The sequence below is a fragment of the Protomyctophum parallelum genome, assembly GCF_964188405.1.
Source record: "Protomyctophum parallelum genome assembly, chromosome: 3".
Classification (NCBI taxonomy): domain Eukaryota; kingdom Metazoa; phylum Chordata; class Actinopteri; order Myctophiformes; family Myctophidae; genus Protomyctophum; species Protomyctophum parallelum.
This window is the reverse complement of record NC_139698.1, coordinates 54483912-54505463: the sequence shown is the minus strand read 5'-3', so window position 1 is coordinate 54505463 and position 21552 is coordinate 54483912. Positions and strand designations below refer to the sequence as shown.

The window sequence follows — 21552 nt, the reverse complement described above, 5'->3', positions numbered from 1 at the left end:
AATTCGGAAGGGTGGTCTGGAGGTTCTTAAGGTCGCTTGGCTCTGGTCCAGCTTCTGATTCTGCCCTGCAAGGTCGCTTGCATCTAAAATGTCACGGTGGGACAAACTCCAGGTTAAGCTTGTTCGAAGCATACTTTAACCTCTTATTTGGACAATAAAAGTTTAATATTACGAATTAAACACCAAGACAACAACACACGCTATTTTGATAACAGGGTATGGCAGTCAAATGTAGCCTATAATGTAAGCTCGTCCGCAGGGCTCTAATTTGCAATCAAGGACAGGATATACAGTTTCAATCTGACTCTCTGAGTCATAATTCTATTCTGAATGAAGAGCAATTTGATACTGCACGTTTAGAACAGTCTGAGTTGCTCATTACAGCACAGCAGCTCCAAAAGCCTCAAATGCATTTTCATCGATTCATAGTTGTAATGGCATGATGTAATCTTATTCACTTTGCAACCTTCCTATTATTATTATTATAAATAAATAAAAAAACATTTCATCATCGGCGCTCAATCATTTACCAGGAGAACAGACCAGGTTCCTATTTACTGCTCAGATCCGGCATTAGAGCCAGAGCCCGCCTACCGTGTCCGGTGATTTCATCACACATGACCGTTACACACATACCGTTTCCGTATCCGCTCTAGGCCGGATCTGCTACCTCCAAAGATATAGAGATCGAATGTATTTCAGTCTAAAAACACAGGGCCACTGTGATTGGCTGACAGTAGCTGTCTGTCATTGCTATAATCATGTGCGTCATTTCCGTTGTCAGGTGGTGCTTGTCGCTGTGGAAAGATGCGAGCAGGGAGACGGAGCAGAGGCTTTTCCACACATTGTTGCTCGTTTCGGTAGCAGCAGCAAGCCGAGCAGCGGCCAAAAAACGACCCCCTTGGCCCCCTTTCAGTTGGAGGAACAAACGGCGTCGTTTGTGTGAGAAATGCCCCGCTTGTAACGACACGACGTGAGACTTTAAACCCCGGCGGTGTTGGGCTCGAGGTAAGAAGCGAGGTTGACGAACAAGGAACGCTTCCATCGCGCGGCCGAGAATAGCCGATCTGCAAGCTCACTATGGATCAAGAACGCTGCTCCTCGTGAGCATGTATATCGGCTATTTTTGTCCGCGCGACGTCGTCGTACGACGAAGCTTAGATAAAGGAGAGCTCCTCGGTTATGCTATGCGATATAACTCCATAGTACGAGGGTGTCGCTTGTCAAAAAACAACAAATCTACAGTGCTATCACTCAGCGCGTTGTTAACTTGTAGATCCGTAGTGTTTTTTGCAAGCGGCACCCTTGCGCGATGGAGAATTTTAAATGAAGCTTTAGCCAGCTGGAGCTAATTTGTTTAAATGGCCTCCCGGCTGAACTGAGAAACTTCGCTAGCTATGTAACTTATTCGCCTCTTGCCTACACACACAACCGTGGTGTGAATAATGTACTGTGTGATGGCCTCTGTGATACTGATGCATTCATGCTGCGTTGGGTAGTTTGCGTTCAAACACCACCAACTCCTTGTGTCGCTTGCAGTATGTGCCCCCTTTGTGTGGCTGGCTGGCCGTGGCTTGTTAAACCATGTATCCAGTTAGCTTTGTTAGTTTGTTGTACTTTCCTTTTGCATGTATCACATTAGCCCAAACATTTAGATTCTCGTAGAGGTTAGAGATTCGTCAGAATCGAAAAAAAACCTCTACGAGAATCTAAATGTTTGGGCTAGTATCACATATATGCTTGGCGTTGTAAATCACTCGTATAGCCCACCTTAAGTAAGATGTTATCTTCGCTGGCTGCATTTTTAATGTATGCAAATGCTGCATTCATTCAACAGTAACTTCACAATGAATGGCAATATTATGGGTGGCTGTGTCGAGACGACGTGAGGCGGCAGGCAGATAGTTATTGTTGTGGGGACAACATAGCCCCTGGCTTCCCCGATAAGCCTTACTTACTGTCTTACGTGCATAAATTGCATCATTGCCCTGCACACTCAGTCTGAGTCTGTGGTTTTATTTGGATTAACAACAGTACACGCTGTAACCAGATGTCTGGAGTCCCTGTGGTCATAAGATGGATCCACCAAGCAATACTATATCTGTCTTGATAAATATTTAGATCCAGTTGCATCATGACCTTGTGGTCTTTGCCATGTAGAATGGTCAAGGACGTTCTGACTAGATGTAGCCAGCGACTGCAGCTATAGCTCTAGAGCTGACTAGAACTCGCTTGATTGATGGGCATGTCAACATTTCAATCAGACAATAGGATTGAAGCCCATATGACCTTCGAGCTGTAAGGGAAAGACTGTGCAAGAGAGGCAGCAAGCCCTTTGTCCTCCACACCTGCATTTGATCAATTTATTGCCTTTCCCATAGGCTTATGTTGATAAGTGATTCATGAGCTTTTTTTATATTAGATCATATAATATATATTCATCAACTATGATGATTTCCTGTTCTGTTCTTTGGCCATATAGAAGTGTCTATTTGTACGTCTCTAAATGTTTTGTTGAATTGAACAAGGTGGACCTTCTTGTTAACACGTGTAATGCTTTTTTGAGTCCTCCACTCACAGTTAACAGTCTTTGTATTGAGTTGTGCTTGGAATGCTGTAATTCAGCAAACTGTTAATAAATATATCGATCAATCAATAGCTTCTTCAAGTTTCCTTTGTTTTCTTTGTCCTTTCGGGCATTAAAACAAAGATGTAGGAGTTCCTTGCAGAGCCCGCCGAGTGGCATTCAGCCAGCGTATCTGCTACAATAGATAGTCTTGTGGGTGGATCTGCAGCCACCGATGTGGTCGTTTTGTCCTCCTAATGCTATTTACAGAGGCCACATTTTCGTGGGCACTGACAGCATGTCTATCCGCCTTTTGTGTGATACTGTGATTCAGAAACAAGTGTTTCTGTTCTCCTTTCTCTGGTACAATTGGAGGCAGATTTGTCTCGCTTGCTAGATCATCGTCTGGAGAGAGGCAGACTAGTGTCAGACAAGGCTGTCATCACACTGAAGTCATTTAGGTCAATGTGCATTAGTTAGGAACTTTGACCTCTGCTTTTTAGAGCTGTCGGAAGTTTCTTTGAAGCAGGGCATCCACTGTTGAGTGGGTAAATGTTTAAATTGCTGTGAAGTGTGGGGCACCTTCTACCCGTGAGTCACTTTACTGTTAAGGGTTCAATGTGCATGGATTGCTTAGCAAGATTTGTAAATACTAAGTGGATGATTTCCAAACTAAGGGGATATGGGTAAGTTTTCCTGGAAAATGATGGAATTAAACGTAGCTGTGTGATGAGTTGAACTATGCATAGCTACAGATAACCCTGGGCTGGGTGATATGAATCAATACGAAACTTTTGCCTCAATTACTATTAATGAACGATAAAGGGAAAATAGCAGCAGATCTACAAGGTCACATGATTGCTTCTAAATAGCAGTAAATCTTTGGTTAATTGCCCAGTAATATATGGCTTTGTCTGAAACTGGCTGATAATGGTATGGAAATTCTTGCCTACTGAAGCAGTTAAACATTCAATTTCAATTTATACTGTGTTCACCTAATCTGTCAGATGCATGGATGTCATTCAGTTGTGGCCAGTCAGACACATAGGATCATAATGATGTGTCTTATGATCATTGTCCCTTTGACTGCTTTATAATACTCTGTTCTCTTATTTTCTGTATTTTGACTCTGGGTCACTTGTGGTTTTTTTGTGCACATAAATGTTGTCACATGGAAACCTCATCTCATCGCCCTTGGTGGGTGATGACTAGTAGTGATGGCGACAGACGGGCAAGAGATGTGATGACACTGTCTGGGATCACAGAAAACCTCATGGTAGTGAGAATTCATATCGGCCCACGCTGACTTCCAAGTGCCAACTCTTCCTGCATGCCTCTGCGTTGCCAAAATGCTGACCGGCAAGTGGTGCACCAAAACTATTTTGAAAACGCAGAAGTGTGTAGGATATACTGTATACTTGGTAATGTAACTGTGATTTCTTTGTTCAGTTTTTCCTACTGATTACTAGGGCTGTAGGACATTTCACATCCTCATTGGTGTCATCACAATGACATTTAAACCATTTTCAGAGAGGAATTCTAGTCCATGGGAGGGAACCCCCGGGGCGACAGCTGGGTGAATCACTCCCTTCAGTTCTAGCACCACTTCCTTGTTACGGGAACCGGGGGTTGGTGGGGGGAATCATCATAGAAGAGCTCATTATAAGCAAACAAAGCTCAAGCTTCTGAAATCCTGGGCTGCAGGTCTACCGGTTTACTGTACTTTGTGTCACAATTTGTCACCAGTTCCTCTGGTATGCGTTTCTCCTACTAGTATAGAACGCTTTGAAATTAAAGGTTTTGGCCCTGCAATGACACGCATGTCATTTCTGAGAGGGAGCCATGCCTCACCAGCCAGGCCTAGATAAGCTGCCTGTACAGATTTTCAGATAAAACCATGCAGATTAAGAGTGGAAGGATTTTCCTGAATGCTTTGCAACAGTAAAACGCTAAAGCCGGACCTCTGTTGCAATGCTACAGAGCCTCTGCAAGATATGTCAATTGCCGAGCACTGCCACGCTCATAAAATAATTTGGTGTCAGAGCAAAATGTTTTTACATTGCATTTTATTATTATTCATTTCAAATGCAGAACACGGGGTCATGGGCCCCTTCTAAATGCTCCATGTGGAGGCTGAACCTTTAGGTGTTGCCCTTGACACTAACAGCCATCATGCTGAATGGAGTCGTAATGGCCTTGCATTCGCATTGAGGTGTTGGTAAACGTGTGGGAGGGGTGTTTAAAACAGGCTGGGAGGAGTTTCCCTGAATTTTACCCCCTTTTTCTCTCCTGTCCTTTTTGGTACTGTACCACATAACACAACCTAACCTTGCTCTCAGTCAGCCAGGAGGTCAACTCCTGATGTTCTTGGTACGGACTATGGTCATTCATTTTAAAGGACTGCTATTTAAGCGCATGAAAGTTTCAGTTTTGTTTGATCATGGAGTTATTTTGTCAGATTAACTACTTTAGTCCTGGAGGCGTAGCTCAGACGAAACTGCAGACTTTGCATCCTTGCAGTCAAATGTCAGTCTTCAGTGCTTTAATTTGCCTATATCTTCATCTGATATATTTGTTCCCCCTGCAGAGCTCCAGTATGTCTAAGCGACGCTTGTCAGAGAGGGGAACTGGGGAGACCTCGAGCCGGCCCAGCAAGCTCCTATGTCCAGGGATATCTGGCAGCAATGCCAAGAGAGCCGGGCCCTTCGTCCTCGGTAAGGAAGATTTATTTAAGCCCCAAAAGGGGGGGCCTGTGTGTATTGTGTATACTGTGCAGGAAAGAGGTGGGAATGGGGGGTGTCTGTGTGTACACATCTGAGACAAGAATGTGAAGAATCTTTCTGATCCCCTTGACATTGGTTCAAAAACATTCAGTCTGTGGCTTCCTACCTCTTCTCAAGAAGACCTGTCTTTTCCATATTTTCAAAATCTGTCAAATCTTCAGCATTACACACTAAACGGCAAGTGCCAAAGAGAACAAGAGGCTAAAAGGTGTGAATGGCTGCATGCACATGCAGCCTAAAATGACTTGCAGAGACCACACACTTCAGCATACCTTTTGGTCAAGCAGCTGTCTCCCCTGCTAACACCCCCCTCCCCCCCCCCCCCCCCATATCTCACCTTTTCACTTGCAGGGCCTCGCCTGGGCAACTCACCAGTGCCCAGCATAGTGCAGTGTCTGGCCCGGAAAGACGGTACAGATGACTTCTATCAGCTCAAGGTGTGTGTGTGTGACTTTTTTGTATTCAAATGTCAATGACTTAAGGTGGTTGCAAACTGGACGTGTTTTTCGGAAAACCCACAGAAAGACGCTGCGGAAAACGGGTCTAGTGTGCAACCACCTTTACTGTAAGCTCATGGTTCAAAAGCAGTTTGAACATTCCCATCCAAACAATGTTTGACCATAGTCATTTGAACCTTTGACCTCCCTAAGTACGCACCCTTGTTGTCAGTGTTCATTTTATGGCTCACACTGTTTCAGCCTGGGTCAAACGACAGGCCACAGTCAGGCTATTTCTTTATTGGGGCAATCCACTAATGTCTTTTTACACAAAAGTCACATTAGGAGGTGGAAAAGAATGAGAAAGGTAGCACCCTACCTGGAATGTCAACTTTTGACCTCATGCCATGTCCATGAGGTGAGTCATTCTGAGACCCCACCCCCCAGGATTGCAGCGCCTCAGTGTCTACAGCATGGCTTGTTTACTACGCATTGGGACATGTGCCAATGTGTCAAAGCTTTAGTCCCCTCTCCCCTGCCTTTTGCCCCCAGCTGCACAGTCACACTTACAGAGTTTAAATGTGCCCCCTATTTGGCTGGTGTCATTTGTGTTTTATTGTTTTATTGAAATGATCAAATGTAAACAAATAACTATCAATTTAAGAAGTACTCGCCACTCTGCTCTTCAACTGCCCCCATTCCAAAAGGTTTTGTCTCAATGAATCAACTTTCCAAAAGATTTTGTCTCACCTTCCAACATTCCAAATCCATTTTTTTCATGAAAAACATCCCCAGGCCCCAGATTGGTTATGGTGAATTATGTGACTCAGGTAGGCAGGTAAGGTAGGCAGTGTTTTAATTATGAAACCACAATTAAACAACATTGCATTTATGTTTAAAAAATCACACCAGTGTGAACCGAGTGGTGCAACTCCCGTCTATTGGTTCTCTGTATCATTCCAATTTGTATCGTTCCAATTTCTTCTCTGTATCGTTCCAATTTCTTCTCTGTACTCTGGTGCCCCATACTGGTATAAATAAGTAACATACCCGTGCTCACTTATACAGGTACACATACAGGTACCTACCTAGGTACACGGACATTGCTGGATGTAGGAGTGGTTGCACCACTCAAAAACTGTTTAGTAGCTCAGTAGGACTTGAAGTCATGCTGTAATGTTTTTTGCCATTACTAGCCTCGGTACTCGTGAGCACATTAAAGTTCTCAGTCGCCACGACTGATTTTAGTCTTTTTGATTCCATAGAAGCCATCATCATGTTTTCTTTGGAGGCATGTTGCACAGCAAAAACATGCTCTCAATGCGTCATGCATTGAGAGCTTGTAGATCATCTATTGTCGGATATTTTAGCGCATTTGATAATTAGGAATGAAACAAAACATTAAAACCTTAATCTGTGATTTCTTTCACCTAGTTGACGGCAGGGACAATATTACTAAAACATCATAATTTTTCATATTGTGTTGATTGTTTAGGAATCAGCACTAGTGTGTGGGACGGCTAGTTTCACGCTGTCTCACTAATCGCACATCTAGCACTTGGTCAAGCAAACCTTTTCAGTCGTGAGATGTTATTTTGCTTTAATCCATGTGAGCATGCAAGCTAGTCTAATAGCAATGAGGTCTGTCATGCAATTCACTTCTGAAATGGGTCGTTACGTTTTGGTAGTTTAGTGATTATGGGTGGCAAAGGTGAAGCAACATAGTCAGGTGGGGTGAGTGCCCCTTTTTTTTGCCTTGTCCCAAAACTTCTGTGCGTGGCCCTGCAGCTGCATAGTTCAAACCCCCTGCTACATGCTAAGCTATGGCTGCGTGCTTTTCCAGTTAAATTATTGTGCTTGCTATAAGAATGGTCTTAATCTCAAGTGGCACAGTCTTTCGCCCGTTTCTCATCCTTTTCAGAGTATGTGTCAGGTGACCTCTGACCTTTGTGTATGTGCCTTGTTTCAGATCTTGACACTGGAGGAGCGGGCCGACTCTGCCGGGGAGACCCAGGAGGAGAGGCAGGGAAAGATGCTGCTACACACGGAGTTCTCTCTGCTGTCCCTGCTGCACAACCAGGATGGAGTGGTGCACCACCACGGTCTCTTCCAGGTACTAGTCTGTAAAACCATTAGGCAGGGTGGACTACTAGCAATATGGCCATCAGCCAAGGGTCTCTCACTTGTCCGAGTTGCCCTGGAGAAGAACTTAAGCTAAATACTAAGAAAATAGAGTGCTGTGGCTTTTAACCCATTTTGACCTGAGATCAGATTCTAAAAATGTCTTCTATATCCTGACATTTTTCTGAAAAAGCTATGTTTATATGTCAGTCGGTCTTCGATTTTTTTTAAATAGCAGACCTACAAGCTTGTATCACGCCACTCGGTGGCACGCAAAAAAATGGGTTAAAGTGATAGTTCACCCCAAAAAATGGGGTGTGCAACTATCACATTAAGCAAACGGCATGACATCAAATGGACAATTTGTCAGAAATTGCACGATTCTCAAAAAAGGCTATAAGAATGATACACACAGACATACATATTGCCTCAATGCATAAAAAGAAACATGGGCTTTGTTATATAGTGACAAGAGAGAGAACATTGATACTTTATATACTAGTCTGTATTAGTCGGCACCTCTGGGTGTTTTACAAAACACACTGGCATCACCACAGTGACGTTTCAGTTTCAAAACAAGTATGGACGTGCTCTTCTTGCCTCAGAGAGTCTGCATACTGTATCATCGTCATTGGGACTAATTTGCTGCTTTTGTTTTAATCAGTCTTGGTTCGAGTGGATAGAAAGGAGAGTACAACTAAAAACCCATAGACTTATTTATCTGCAGTCGTTCTCTATTCACAGCACCATCCATTCACAATGACTCACTCCCTCACCTCCTTCCTCCTTCCTCTCTTCCCGTACGTCTCCTGTGCTAACTTTGTTATTGTGCCATCTGCCTGCTCTCGTATGTGTTGCACAAGCTCCTGTCCCACTATAGTAGTGTTCTCAGAATAGCAGCATTGAGCTGTGGCAATCTGTGATTCATTCAAGGCCCACGATATTGATTGAATTAATATAGAGCATCCCCGCTGCACTAGAAGCAGTTTGTAATGAAAGCGCGCAGAGGCCGTAGCTCTCCCTTTGACAACCTGATACAGAAATCAATGGAGGAGCCATGGTTCTGCTAAGACCTTAGGCATAAGCTTGTGCAGTAGAATGACCTTTTTGTTATTCATCTTCAGTTACCGCATCCCCAGTAAGGGGGGGCGGACGCCGGACGTGTTCCATTCACATCTAGAGCGTGCTACTGTTGGCTGGACTCTGGAGGCATGGTTATTGATTGCATTCCCAGGCCAGGGTCCTTCCCATGTTGAGTGGATCACTTTGATTGTGTCGTGCGCTACAGGAATCCATTCCGTGTGATTCATGCACAAGCTGATTATATTAGTGATGTATATTAATCTACGGTCAATTAGTTGGTGGTGGTGGTGGTGGTGGCGTGTTATGACGTAACCCATTCTGACCTGAGATCAGATTCATACGAGGTTTCCGCCGGACACACACTGGTCTGATTAACCAAATTCTGACCTGAGATCAGATTCTAAAAAAATGTCAGTCGCTCTTCGATTTTTCAAAAATAGCAGACCTACAAGCTCGTATCGCGCCACTCGGTGGCGCGATATGAGCTTGTAGATCTGCTATTTTTAAATAGCTAAAGCATAGCATGATGCTGACACCAAAATGGGTGCCCGGTCAGAATGGGTTAATATAAAAAAGGCAGCTTCCACCCAAGGACATTACACCAAGATTGTCATAGAACTGATTTTTAAATATCGGTGAGTCATAATTCTGGTGACTATCTTTAAATCAGTCAATGTTTTAGGGCCAAAATACATTTTATATTATGAACCCATGATAATACACTATTTAATAACTTTAGATTATTTGTTATTCTTTAAATGCCTCTTTGTATGCTTTAAAGCAATGAATAAAATGTGCGGTAGGAATAAAACCTTGCCTTGTCTTCACATTTGTCGTATTTATTAACTTTTCCAGGACCGAGCGTACGAGATAGTGGAGGACATGGAGGCCAACAAGGTACGCAGGATGAAGAAGCGAATCTGCCTGGTGCTGGACTGCCTGTGTGCCCACGACTTCAGCGACAAGACGGCGGACCTCATCAACCTGCAGCACTATGTCATCAAGGAGAAGCGACTGAGCGAACGCGAGGCCATCGTTATATTCTATGATGTGGTGCGAGTTGTGGAGGCCCTGCACAAGGTGAGATCCATCTGACCTATAATGTATGTACGTGTGCATATAATATATACAGTAAGTACAGTACTGAAACGCTTATGACGATTTATTTATCCATATGCTGAAAATATATCTTATTTATTTTTATTGCCAGGTATTGCAGGTGTATGTACAATACTAAAATTTCACAGAATTCTATTTATTTAGTAATTCCATTGGTGAAGGTAACGGACTGCTAAAAATGCAAACATGCTCAAACTTTTTGTGCCTTTCTCAGCATGGAAGGCAAATTGCATTGTTGTTGTTTCGGGTCATACATCCCTTCGATGACTCATTTCCCATGTTCGTGTGCCACTCCCAGAAATGAGATGAAAGATTGTTTTGATTGCAGTGATTCACTCAGAGCAGTTTGACCAATCTTTCCTCTACTTCTCGCTTTCTCTCCCTGCAGAAAAATATTGTGCACAGAGACCTTAAGCTTGGAAACATGGTGCTGAACAAACGGTAAGATGAACTGCGATCAATCTGCCAGTCAGGCCATCTCATTGGGGCCCTAGTGCCTTCATTAGTCCTAGTTGTCAAGTTAGCCTGACAGTAAGTCGCTCACTTTAGACTCGGTCATGCATGAGAGCCCTCACAGCCAGGCCCAGCGACCTGTATCCAGTGTGCATTTGACCTTATACCCAGCAGGGGTCAAGTTCGCAGTCCCCGATCCTGGGACCACCAATGCTAACTTAAAGTCACTTTTACTGAAACTACTCTTGACTCTCCTGTCTGGTTCTCCCCCATGCCTGTGTGTTGAGTAAGACTTGATGATTCATTTCCCGCAGTCACATTCCCTGGAAGTAAGGAGGAGGAGAGGGGGCTAGAACCTAGTGCAAAACAGAGGGCGAAAAAATGCATATTTGCTTTGTTCTCTGGAAACTGGCTGGTGGTAATGGGGGTCAGAGCATGTGTATGTGCGAGCGTGCGCACACATGCAGGGGAATGGCACTGCATACACACAAACACTGGTGTGTGTGTGTGTGTGTGTGTGTGTGTGTGTGTGTGTGCGCGTGTGTGTGTGCGCGCATGAGTGCACCTCAGGTCATAGAGTCCCACAAATCGGATAGGCTCTGCGGAATGCAAGCTCCTCATCCATAAAGCCCTCTCCAAACGTGCAGAGTGTGTGAGAAAGACTGAGTGAATTGGGGGGGGGGGTGTTTGGCTTTCAGCCACTCCCTTTTCCTCCCCCTTAAACAGCTAATTCTGCTGTAAATTCATCCAAAGCATATTCTTTGCTATAGTGAGACATTATGTTGGCAGACCATGTTTAAGTGAGCATTTTGTATCAGAGTGCGAACAGCTATTGCCATTTTCCTCATTTTGTGAAATGTGTTTGCACAGCAGAGTGCACACTCAGACGCTGGAAAAAATACCCCATAAAGCCAGTCTTTTGATACGGGGGCCACATGACTAACAAACACACGCTCTCAAGCCTACGCATGCTTATCTAAATATACATACAGATAGACACACCTTCACAGCTAACCATGCATACATCCGACAGCATGATTGTGCATATTCACAGGTCTGTTCATTCTCTTGTGGAACATCACCAGTTTTATATGCATGAGTGCATGCGTTGAAATGTAATGCTCCCATGTATGGCGTCACTTTCACACACACACACAAACTCACGCATGCATACATTCACCGGCTCTCTCTACACTCTCGCTCACACGAGCACATGCACTCACTGTGACACACACAGTCAGTGCTGTAGCTCCGGTGGCCGGTGCCCTCACCAGCAGTGGTGGTGATGAAACAGGAGAGTGTTTTGGCCAGAGAGAGGGAGGGGTGGCGGAGAGCATGGAGCAGACGAGCGGAACACTCCGTCCCAGCTGGAGACAAAGGAGAGGCCTGCCAAAGGCCCCATAGCTCAGGGCTGACTCACACACCGCCATGCACGTCACACACACAGAGTCATCTCTCTGTTTACCCTCTGCTTTCTCCCTTCATTTGCAACCATCCCACTCTCTTTGCCTTTACTCTCCTTCCCTCTTTGTCTTTGTTTCCTCATCATTTCCTCACTCTCTCCCCCCCCCCCCCCTTTTTTATGTCTACCTTTTTGCCTTGAAGTTGCATTCGCTAGTGCATTTTCTGTCCCCTAACGCCAGACATGCAGAATGGGATTACAATATGGGATTAATTAGAGCAAGGACTCCCCTCTCCCTTAGCCTTGTCTGTTCCCGCTGTCCTAACGTCACTCTGGTAAATTCAGCATCAATTAGCTTAGCAGTGTTAGGCAAACGATGATGCGATTTCCTCTTGCAAGGCTAGCGCACATGAAGTCGTAAGCGTTGATTTCACTCTTGATAGTGCAAAAATGGACCCATAATGATTTTGTTGTGCAGGATGCTGTAGATCTCTCATCACGGTTGTTGACTGTGTGCATGTAAGGCTGTATCGATTTCCCTTGACATCTTATTAATGCTGACCGGCAGTTGGATGTGCATACATGATACACCAACACACAGTATGCAAACAAACACAGCCACACCACACCCAGGTGCTAATAGGACTTTGTCTACTGTATAGATTGCTTTCAGTTAATTGAGATCAGCAGGGGTCTGGTGAGCCATCGTTTTGCCATTGTGTTGAAGATTAGCTCACACATTTGACATTTGTATGCTGCTGCCCTTGCTTTCTGCTCAACCCCCCCTCCCCTCCCCCTACACACACACACACATTTTGTCCTGTTGACTCGCTCGCTTGTTTGTCATGTTTTTGTTGATGCTGCTGTAAAATGAGTTGGTGGCAAACCTTTCTCCAATTTGACCAAAGTGCCAGCTCATTTTGTAGTCCTGGAGACAAAAGGGCAAAACGTTGGGGGGGAAAAGGCCTCAGCCTGTCGTGTAATGCTGTTCCCCCTCTCAGGGCCAAGAGAGAGAGACCCTCAGACGTTTAGCTCTTAAAGAGAGGTATTTTCGGGATGTGCAATTTGCAAGTCCCTGTGCTGAGGATGCCCTGTACTCGACCTTGTTCCATCTCGTCACCAGGGACGGGGTTTATTTTCAGCAGGAGGTTGTGGGGAGAGTTGGGGAAGGAGGAGGGGTTGCAGTTGTGTGGCCTGTTCGCATTTCTGGTTTCCTGTGTACCGGTGGGGTCACATGACCAGGAAGCGGAGATGGTGCGGTCTCCCATGTCCCTGGGGACCCTCGCCTCAACAAGGCGAACTCATTCACCCAATCTCCGGTGCAAGAATAGAAGTCTGGGTCGTGATGCGGGCAGACAAAAGATACTCCACAAAGGAGGCATTTTATTTAATGTCGAAGGACCTTTAGTCCTCCACTATCTCGTACTTTCTCCAGCCTGTCTTGTGCACATCATGAGGCCACCATAGTGCTGCAGAGATGCATGTTGCTGTTTTCCAGCTACCCACCCAGAAGATATAATTGGTTGAAAATGATTATTTAAACGGATCCTTGAGTGGAACGATCGGAGATCAGAGCATCTACGAGTGTGGGTGTTAAAGGGAATTGGCTCCAGACATTAGGATGAGAATGCATGGATAAAGCAGAGTGTGAAAGTGAGAGGGAATAGGGGAAGCTGTTGACCTCAGGTTCTTTAGAAAGCGGATGTGGGTGAGGAGTGTGATCCTGCAGGACCCAGCAGTCTGTAGAGTGTGTGTGTGTGTGTGTGTGTGTGTGTGTGTGTGTGTACATGTCACATGCATGCATTCTTAAATTGGGACCAATTGAGTGGGTGCACTTGAAGGTGTTTGCATGTATGTGCATAATTCTAACAGCCATCCCCACCACATATACAGGTTTCCATACCCTATTTGTCAGTGCAGTGCCACGCAGTCTTAGTCACCCAGGCAATTATCCCAAGCCACAAGTTGACTCACATGTTTGTCAAAGCATGGCTTTTTATTTTCTCTTTAAGAACAAGGAGAGGCAGAATAGTCCCATAGTCCCCCTGGTTTAAAACCCTATATGATTTCACTCTGCCACACACAAACTGTTTATCTTTGATGAGTCAGGCAAAGAAATGGGATCAGCCCACAGTGTTTCCACAGAAACCAAATTAGCCGGACTTCCACGGTAACCTCAAAGCGCCAGTGTGTCTGAGGCGCACACCGAGATATCACAGGCATGATGAGAGTGGGATGGCTCTCTTTGGATGTGGTTACAATGAGGAGCATAAGTCTCTTTCAGATACTATTGCATCTGCTGCCTCCACAAGTCGCAAGGCCCTGAGAGATCCATTAGACAAGAGAATCAAGTAGGGCTGCCACGGTGCCACCCTCATCCAATTGTGTCGGTTCACTACTTTGTGTGGCCTGCCTGTCACATTCTAAGCTTTCCTGCGATAGGACAAGCATTCAAGCTATTATTTGTGTGTGTGTGTGTGTGTGTGTGTGTGTGTGTGTGTTGTATCAGTAAGTGCAGGGAACGTGCAATTGGTGAACTCACCCATTTGTCTTCTGTTTTAATTTAGTACTCACCGGATCACCATTACCAACTTCTGCCTGGGAAAACACCTGGTGAGTGAGGATGACCTGCTAAAGGACCAGAGAGGAAGTCCGGCCTACATTAGTCCAGATGTACTTAGTGGTGAGTACACAATGTGCCTCACACACTTCACTTTCACTTACAAAGACCACAAATATGGGATTATATCATTGTTGACAGTGTACAGTGAACACAAACATGATAGCATTCGAGGCTATTGTGAGGTAATGAAAGTACAGCAAGCTAGCAACGGTATTGATCAGTAAAAGCCCCACGTTTTATAGACATGATATTTATAGACCTGCTTTGAGGCAAACAAATTGGCTGAGGCTATGTTTCCATAGCAAACAGATGGGCTATTCAGCCAACATCACATGTTAATCTTTGCGGGTGATAAGAATGCTAGATATGTTAAGCATTTTTCAGTGTTGGCAGTCACTCACTGCGTCTTCACTGTTGATCCTGTCCTGATATGCTCCTGTTTCCACATAATGCATGGCCTTGAAAGGCAGTTGGCCCCTGTTCAGAAGGCTGAACCTGCCAAATGTGAGTCCAGCTGAGAAGCTGCGAGTTATTCAAGTGTGTTGCATAACGTCGGAGAGTCGGTCTCGTGTTTGATTGTCCGGCAATTAGGCAACAAGAATCGGGGTGCATACTTAGTTTAGACTAGTCATTGGTTAGACATGGGTTAAGGTTAGGTTTAGGTGTGCTGCTTCGTGGGAGGTTAGGTTTAGGGTGAGGGTTTGAGATAGGTTGTAGTTGTAGGACTAATGACTGGTCTAACCAATGACTAGATTAAACCAAGTACTGTCTAAACTAAGTACTGCACCCACAAGAATCAGGATGTGTCGCAATCGGCATGATTATAGAAAAGCTGCATTCTTTTTTCCCCCTCCTTTCTTTTTCATTTACTTGTAGGTTTGTTAATCATGATGCTGAGCTTAGTATTTCCTTAAAAATTATGTAGCGGAGCGGACGTTCGGTGGATTTTCTTTCTGTGTGTTGTAAGACGTACAGTTGTTCCTTTAAAACAAAGCTAGATGAGTTGAAAGGGCCCTGTATGCCATTAGAAAGGATGTTTAAACCCCCACGGTCCATTCATTAAAGCATTAATTACTAGAATCCTCACTCTGAACACAAAATTTGTCTTATCATTGTACATCATCATGACATAAAATAGACACTATGCCTATTTTTGTGTGGACAAAAATAGACACTAAGCCCATTTGCTCAGACACATGACATAAATTCTCCATTCATTGTCAATAATAAGAATTTAATGTTTAAGATGAAAATCTTCACTAATAGCTGAATATAGGAGGGGCTAGCACCCCTCAAAAATACTGATGCCATTGCCTACACAAACAAATACCTTGCTTGCCTTCAACCAACCAGAGAAAACAATCTGTACATAGAAACCCCAGAGTGTGTTGCTATATCAGCGTAACGTGACAGACGCACAATGAAAACGGAGCTTTGGTGAGTCACGCGTCGGGTGAGTCACTGGAGGGAAACTACTCCCATTTACCTCCCCTCCCATTCCCAGCCTGTTCCTGTATGTGTGAGCGTGTTTGCATGTGTCACAAGCCTTACCATAATTGCCTGCTGCCGATGTTGCCGCCGTACTGGCTGTGACAACACTGCTTATGGTTCTGCTCCGCCCTACGGCCCATCTCTGGCTTGCTCATCGGTGCTCCAATGATCGTAGCCCCACACACATACTTTATACTGTGGCAATTGTTCAGCACCTTATAACTTTGTTTGTTTGGAAAGGTGCTTTATAGATAAAATGTACTTACTTACACTATTCCGTATGGCAGTGAGGTTCCTCATATGTGTGGGAAACGTCGTCGAGTAGAAAATACATTCTGTTTGAGTTCCGTCTGTGTCACAGCGGCCTATTAAAGCAGCCAATGATGGAATGCACACTGTCTGCAAAATAACAGTACTAGTACGTGCAAATGTTAAACTATATAAACATTATTTTCCATTGATTTATTTGAAACCCCACCCCCCATAGTCTGGCAGGGTGGAGTGAGAAATGTGTTAATATAGTTTTGGTTTTATTGGCCTAAAATATTGTCTATATATATATATACATACATTCATGAATGCATTCCAAGCATTAGTTTTGCACAAAAAACACTTGTTGGGCTAAAAATGGCCATAGCTGTCATCACAAATGTGATGAGGTCAGCACATTTTTGCTATAGATGTTTTTAGCCCAAGGAAAGTGTTTTGTGCTAAACGAATGCTTTATTCAGAATTATGAAAACCCCCTTATTTGACATGTCACATAAAGCATAATGAAATTTTGAAAATGTGATTCATGAATGTATGTATATAGACAATATTTTAGGCCAGTAAAAAATATATATACCAAATTTCCCACTTTGAACAAATATAAGTCAGTTGATCATGACTCGTTGATGTAAACGCACTGAACTCCTGTCCTCCCGTCTATTTCCAGGCCGACCGTACCGTGGAAAACCCAGCGACATGTGGGCTCTTGGCGTGGTGCTGTTCACCATGCTCTATGGCCAGTTTCCCTTCTACGACAGCATACCTCAAGAGCTATTCCGCAAGATCAAGGCTGCCGAGTACTCCATCCCAGAGTGAGTGTTCAGTCGTCCTGCCACTGCTCTGCATCCATAAGCGTTTTGTTGTCAAAGTGCCTTATTGCACAGCACTGGCATGCATGTATTTGTATTTTTATGACATAGGCCTGGTTCTTAAACTTTTCCATGTCAAGGACTCCCAAACTGTTATGTATTTGGCATAGGACTCGCAGAAGAGAAGATTTATGTTCAAACATTTAATAAAAACAATTACTTAAAATATATCGGATGTACAAGCTTGCAGTGCATCACCTTAATCACCTACACCACACCCACTTCTCCTCTTTGCTGACTGTTGATTTTAGTAGCATCCTTCAGATAATGCTGACGGCTGTGGATGTGTAACCTTTTCCTTCCTGCGCCCCATTTCCTCTCTCCTCCTGTCAGGGATGGCCGCGTGTCAGAAAGCACCGTGTGCCTGATCCGTAAGCTGCTCGTATTGGACCCCCAGCAGAGGTTGTCTGCGGGAGAAGTGCTCGAGTCCCTGAGCGCCATCATTGCCTCATGGTGAGTGTTCCCCCTGCTGGACAATAGAATAATTACATGGAATTGTGCCACAAAGCACAAGTTATTTAGACATTGAGCAGCTTTACCATTGCTACATTGTTATGGAATTGATTGAGTTGGTTGAGAAGTATCCATTCCATTCTATCTGTTTCTATTAATAAAATAAAAGTTTGACTTAATTTTATTCATTCTATAACTTCATGTAGATGGGTTGATTATGGCCTAGTTGTATGATTGACATGTTGCCTTGTATCATGCCCAGGTATTTATTCACTAATGTTCTACCAATGATAAATATCACTTAAAATATACATTTTGACTTGATCTCTCTTTGTTTGTCTTTATCTGTCTCACAGGCAGTCTGTGTCATCGCTAAGTGGTCCTCTCCAGGTAGTTCCGGACATTGATGACCAGGTCAACCATCCTGAGCATTTGCAGGAGGTAAGGGCCTAAAACCATTGTTTCTCCACTGCCCTCGACAACAAAACAAATCAATCTCTGATGCAGAAGTACAGGTGTTCAACCTAATGGAGTTCTGATTTAACCTTCTGGGAAAGCTTGCATCGAATCCGCTACATTACAATCCGTTACATATTTGGGGGGACGACCGGGCAGAAGGCCCATGGTGCGCAGGTTGGTCTTGGTGGGTTTTAGGCATTTAGTGTTTGAGGAGCGGAGGTTGTGAGTTGAGGGTTAAAGGGAGACTGCACACTGGACACGTTTTTAGGAAAACCGATGGAGAAATGCAGCTAAAAATGTCTATGCCAATTAGCCCTTAGCTAAGTCCCTTCCCAACCCGTCCTTGTCCAATAGGCACGTTGGGAGCTAGGAGACGGGACAAGCTGTCCTTCTCCCCCATTGAGATGCATGTTAAATGACGGGATTTCTCCATATAAAATCGATCATTTCGTTAGTAAAACCTTCAAAATGTCTTTTGAAGGAATCTAGTCAACCAGGCCTGCAGTAGGCTATGCACTGGAGACTGGACAAATGTGCATGACATTATTTAAATTAACTAGAAATACGAGGAAATGACAGAGGGAGAAAGCAACTTTTAACGACCACCCGACCATAGTTTTCATGTTGCACGGTAGGACTACGGTCATTAGTATTATTGTCGTCACCTGGGTGAGTTTCCCAACGTTAAGCTGTGTATGTGTTCAACTACACAGCCATGCAAAATAACACTTGACAGCTATGAGGTGACGAAAGCTTGACCTGCATAGCAACAGTTTCTAAACTATTTGGATTGGCATTGGACAATGGGATTGGGATTTAGCGAAGGGCTAATTGGGGAATGTAACTGGTCTCTCAATCAACAGTAAGAAGTTGTTCTAAAAATAATTGAGTGTCTATGCCATTTTCTGTCCCACTGTCCCATTTTGGTCATATATTTCCAAACATTGTATGAGCTATAGTTGGGCTGAATTTAGTATGGCATGTGCATTGTTAATCCATTTTAGGCGGGAGGGAACCCATTTTGGTGTTGGCATCATGTTATGCTTTAGCTATTTAAAAATAGCAGATCTACAAGCTCATAGCGCGCCACCAAGTGGCGCGCTACAAGCTTGTAGGTCTGCTATTTTTGAAAAATCGACTGACATAGAAACATAGCTTTTTCAGAAAACTGTCAGGATGTAGAAGACATTTTTAGAATCTGATCTCGGGTCAGAATGGGTTAATATGGGCATGTTTAGGAAAATTCTAAGACTTCCCTACTCTCCACCACAAGGCTAAGGTGACAGAGGAGTCCTCGCAGTACGAGTTTGAGAACTACATGCGCCAGCAGCTGCTGCTGGCAGAGGAAAAGAACACTATCCATGAGGCCAAGAGCGGCAAGCGGCAGTTCGGTAGCATCCCCCCTGTGCGCCGCCTGGGTCACGATGCTCAACCTGTCAGCCCCCTGGACGCTGCCATCCTGGCCCAGCGCTTTCTACGGAAGTAGTGCCCCACAAAAGGCTCTGGCCTCTAAGCCCTGCCCCCTCCCAGGGGCTTAGGCGCACAGAGTCCATTCAGTGCAGGGGGGAACGCTGTACCCCAATACAGAACGCACCTACAGGGGTCCTGGCTCAACCCTGGGTAAAGGGGCCCCTATAGGTAAGCTTTGGGCTAAGCTAGGGGAACCAGACACGGGGGAGAGGACACCAAAAGAGAACATGCATCTTCACATCCTACGTCTGGGATCCCCCTCCTGTACAGTGAAGTCGGGAAGGCCTGGTGGAGGATCTGAACCAAAGCCACCCCCTGACCCCCCCATCCCCTCCACAATCCCCCCCCCCCCCCCCCCCCCCCCCCCCCCCCAAGATCCTACCACAGTCGCTACAACAACACCCTACCTGGAGTGTTGCAGAAACTACTATGCCCTGTGTTCCATCCCCCATATACTGAGATCTTCCCTCATGTAAAACTTTGTACCCATCTTACTCTGAGCAAACCCTGAGCAATACAGGACAAGAATCATGTAGCAACCCCATCTCTCCCCAACGGTATTGCCTCAACTCAGATCAGCCTAATCACGACGGACATCACTCTGCTATACCTCCATGTTCCCCCACTCCCGTCTGTCTCTTTCTCACTCTGTCTCTCTCTCTCCATCCTGTCAGTAACAACAACTTCAAATCAATCAATCTACCTCTCTCTAGCCTGAATTATACTTGGTTGCATGCAGGTGTTGCACATTGGAAATAAGCTAAATGTACAGGCCGCGACACGTTGTGGAGCCTGTAGACAGTTTATTTTTTTGAGCATGATGCTGGGGCGCAACAAAGTATAACTCAGGCTTACGTCTCTTCTGTTTGTAAAACCATGTTCACTGTTCTTGAGAAAAGCAAAACAAGGGATTGTAAAAGGGGAGTCTAAATGCTACCATCGACGACATAGCATTACCATGTTCTGGAGGAGCAGAAAAAGGAAAAAAAACAACCTTGAGATATTTTCTAGTGGGTTACACTCACAATCTGAATAAGCTTTTTTTTTGTTTCCTATTAACCACATAAGTAGCATTTACCCTTTTCTATTCACAGCGAAGACGCAAAATATCAAAAATGCACATGAGGCACCCTTTGATTATATGCAGAATGCATCGTCTCTTTGCTTTTCGCTCATCCCTGTGGAAATCTATTTTTAGCATCTAGGCAGCTAGTGTCGGGTACCTGGAAGTCACAACGCCAAGAACTGAATGAGAAAACACTGTTTTACTCTCCTCTACCAAGGCATGTTTAGTAGTAACACTTCCTCAGTGCCATTACAGTGAAGATCAGGCAATGATTTATTTTTTATTTTCCTTTTCTTTTTTTTCTATTGCCAAAAACCATGTCTTAAAAATGATTGTTAGCCAAGGAACTATACCTCCAGCCTCGTTCAGAATCAAATGGCTTCCAGGTATTTCTACTTCCCTGTTCTATCCTTCATCAAGACGGCTCAAAGTGTTTTTCGGGTGTGAATGTGAACTTAATGCTTTGATTCGTCTGCAGTATCTCAGTGTATTGCATGTGTGATTTGTGGCCCAGAGTATGTCTCATACAAAGAAAGGGGTCTGAACTGCTGCAGAGTTGTGTTAAGCCTAATTTATGCCCTTGTAGAATGATGGTGTCGCTTGCCTATAAGAGCAGATTTTGTTTTTAAATCTTGTATAGCGTCTTCCGATTATTTCCCTTCCAAAGGAGTATTCTTCTATGGAAGTCTATATTCCATTATTCTCTCCTCCTGGGATATGATCTGGCTAGTCGTCATGTTTTTTCATGATGCATAAACTCCATTCTTATCTTGAGTAGCAACCAGTTCACACTTAGGTGCTTTATCTCCTCTTTGTATTCCTTGATAAATGCCAGATTGTTAGTTAGATATGCACCCGTGTTAAGCATGGACATTAATGGCCGATTT

The 21552-nt window shown here is 44.4% G+C and overlaps 1 protein-coding gene across 1 annotated transcript; it reads left to right on the top strand.

Annotated features, from left to right (window-relative positions):
* Positions 1-807: 807 nt before the first annotated feature.
* stk40 (serine/threonine kinase 40) lies at positions 808-19918 on the top strand. The gene is made up of 11 exons (XM_083761714.1): positions 808-1008; positions 5154-5280; positions 5701-5786; positions 7756-7899; positions 9846-10070; positions 10498-10550; positions 14532-14647; positions 17016-17160; positions 17551-17670; positions 18027-18111; positions 19403-19918. The coding sequence occupies exons 2-11, from the start codon at positions 5163-5165 to the stop codon at positions 19613-19615; spliced, it is 1305 nt and encodes a 434-aa protein (XP_083617840.1). The 5' UTR covers positions 808-1008; positions 5154-5162; the 3' UTR covers positions 19616-19918.
* The last annotated feature ends 1634 nt before the right edge of the window (positions 19919-21552 follow it).

What these genes read in the sequence shown, in the direction of transcription:
- stk40 (XM_083761714.1), top strand. Translation starts at nt 5,163, where the DNA reads ATGTCTAAGCGACGCTTGTCAGAGAGGGGAACTGGGGAGACCTCGAGC. An exon ending in ACCACCACGGTCTCTTCCAG is followed by an intron (nt 7,900 to 9,845) that starts GTACTAGTCTGT and finishes TAACTTTTCCAG; the next exon opens with GACCGAGCGTACGAGATAGT. An exon ending in AGCGCCATCATTGCCTCATG is followed by an intron (nt 17,671 to 18,026) that starts GTGAGTGTTCCC and finishes TCTGTCTCACAG; the next exon opens with GCAGTCTGTGTCATCGCTAA.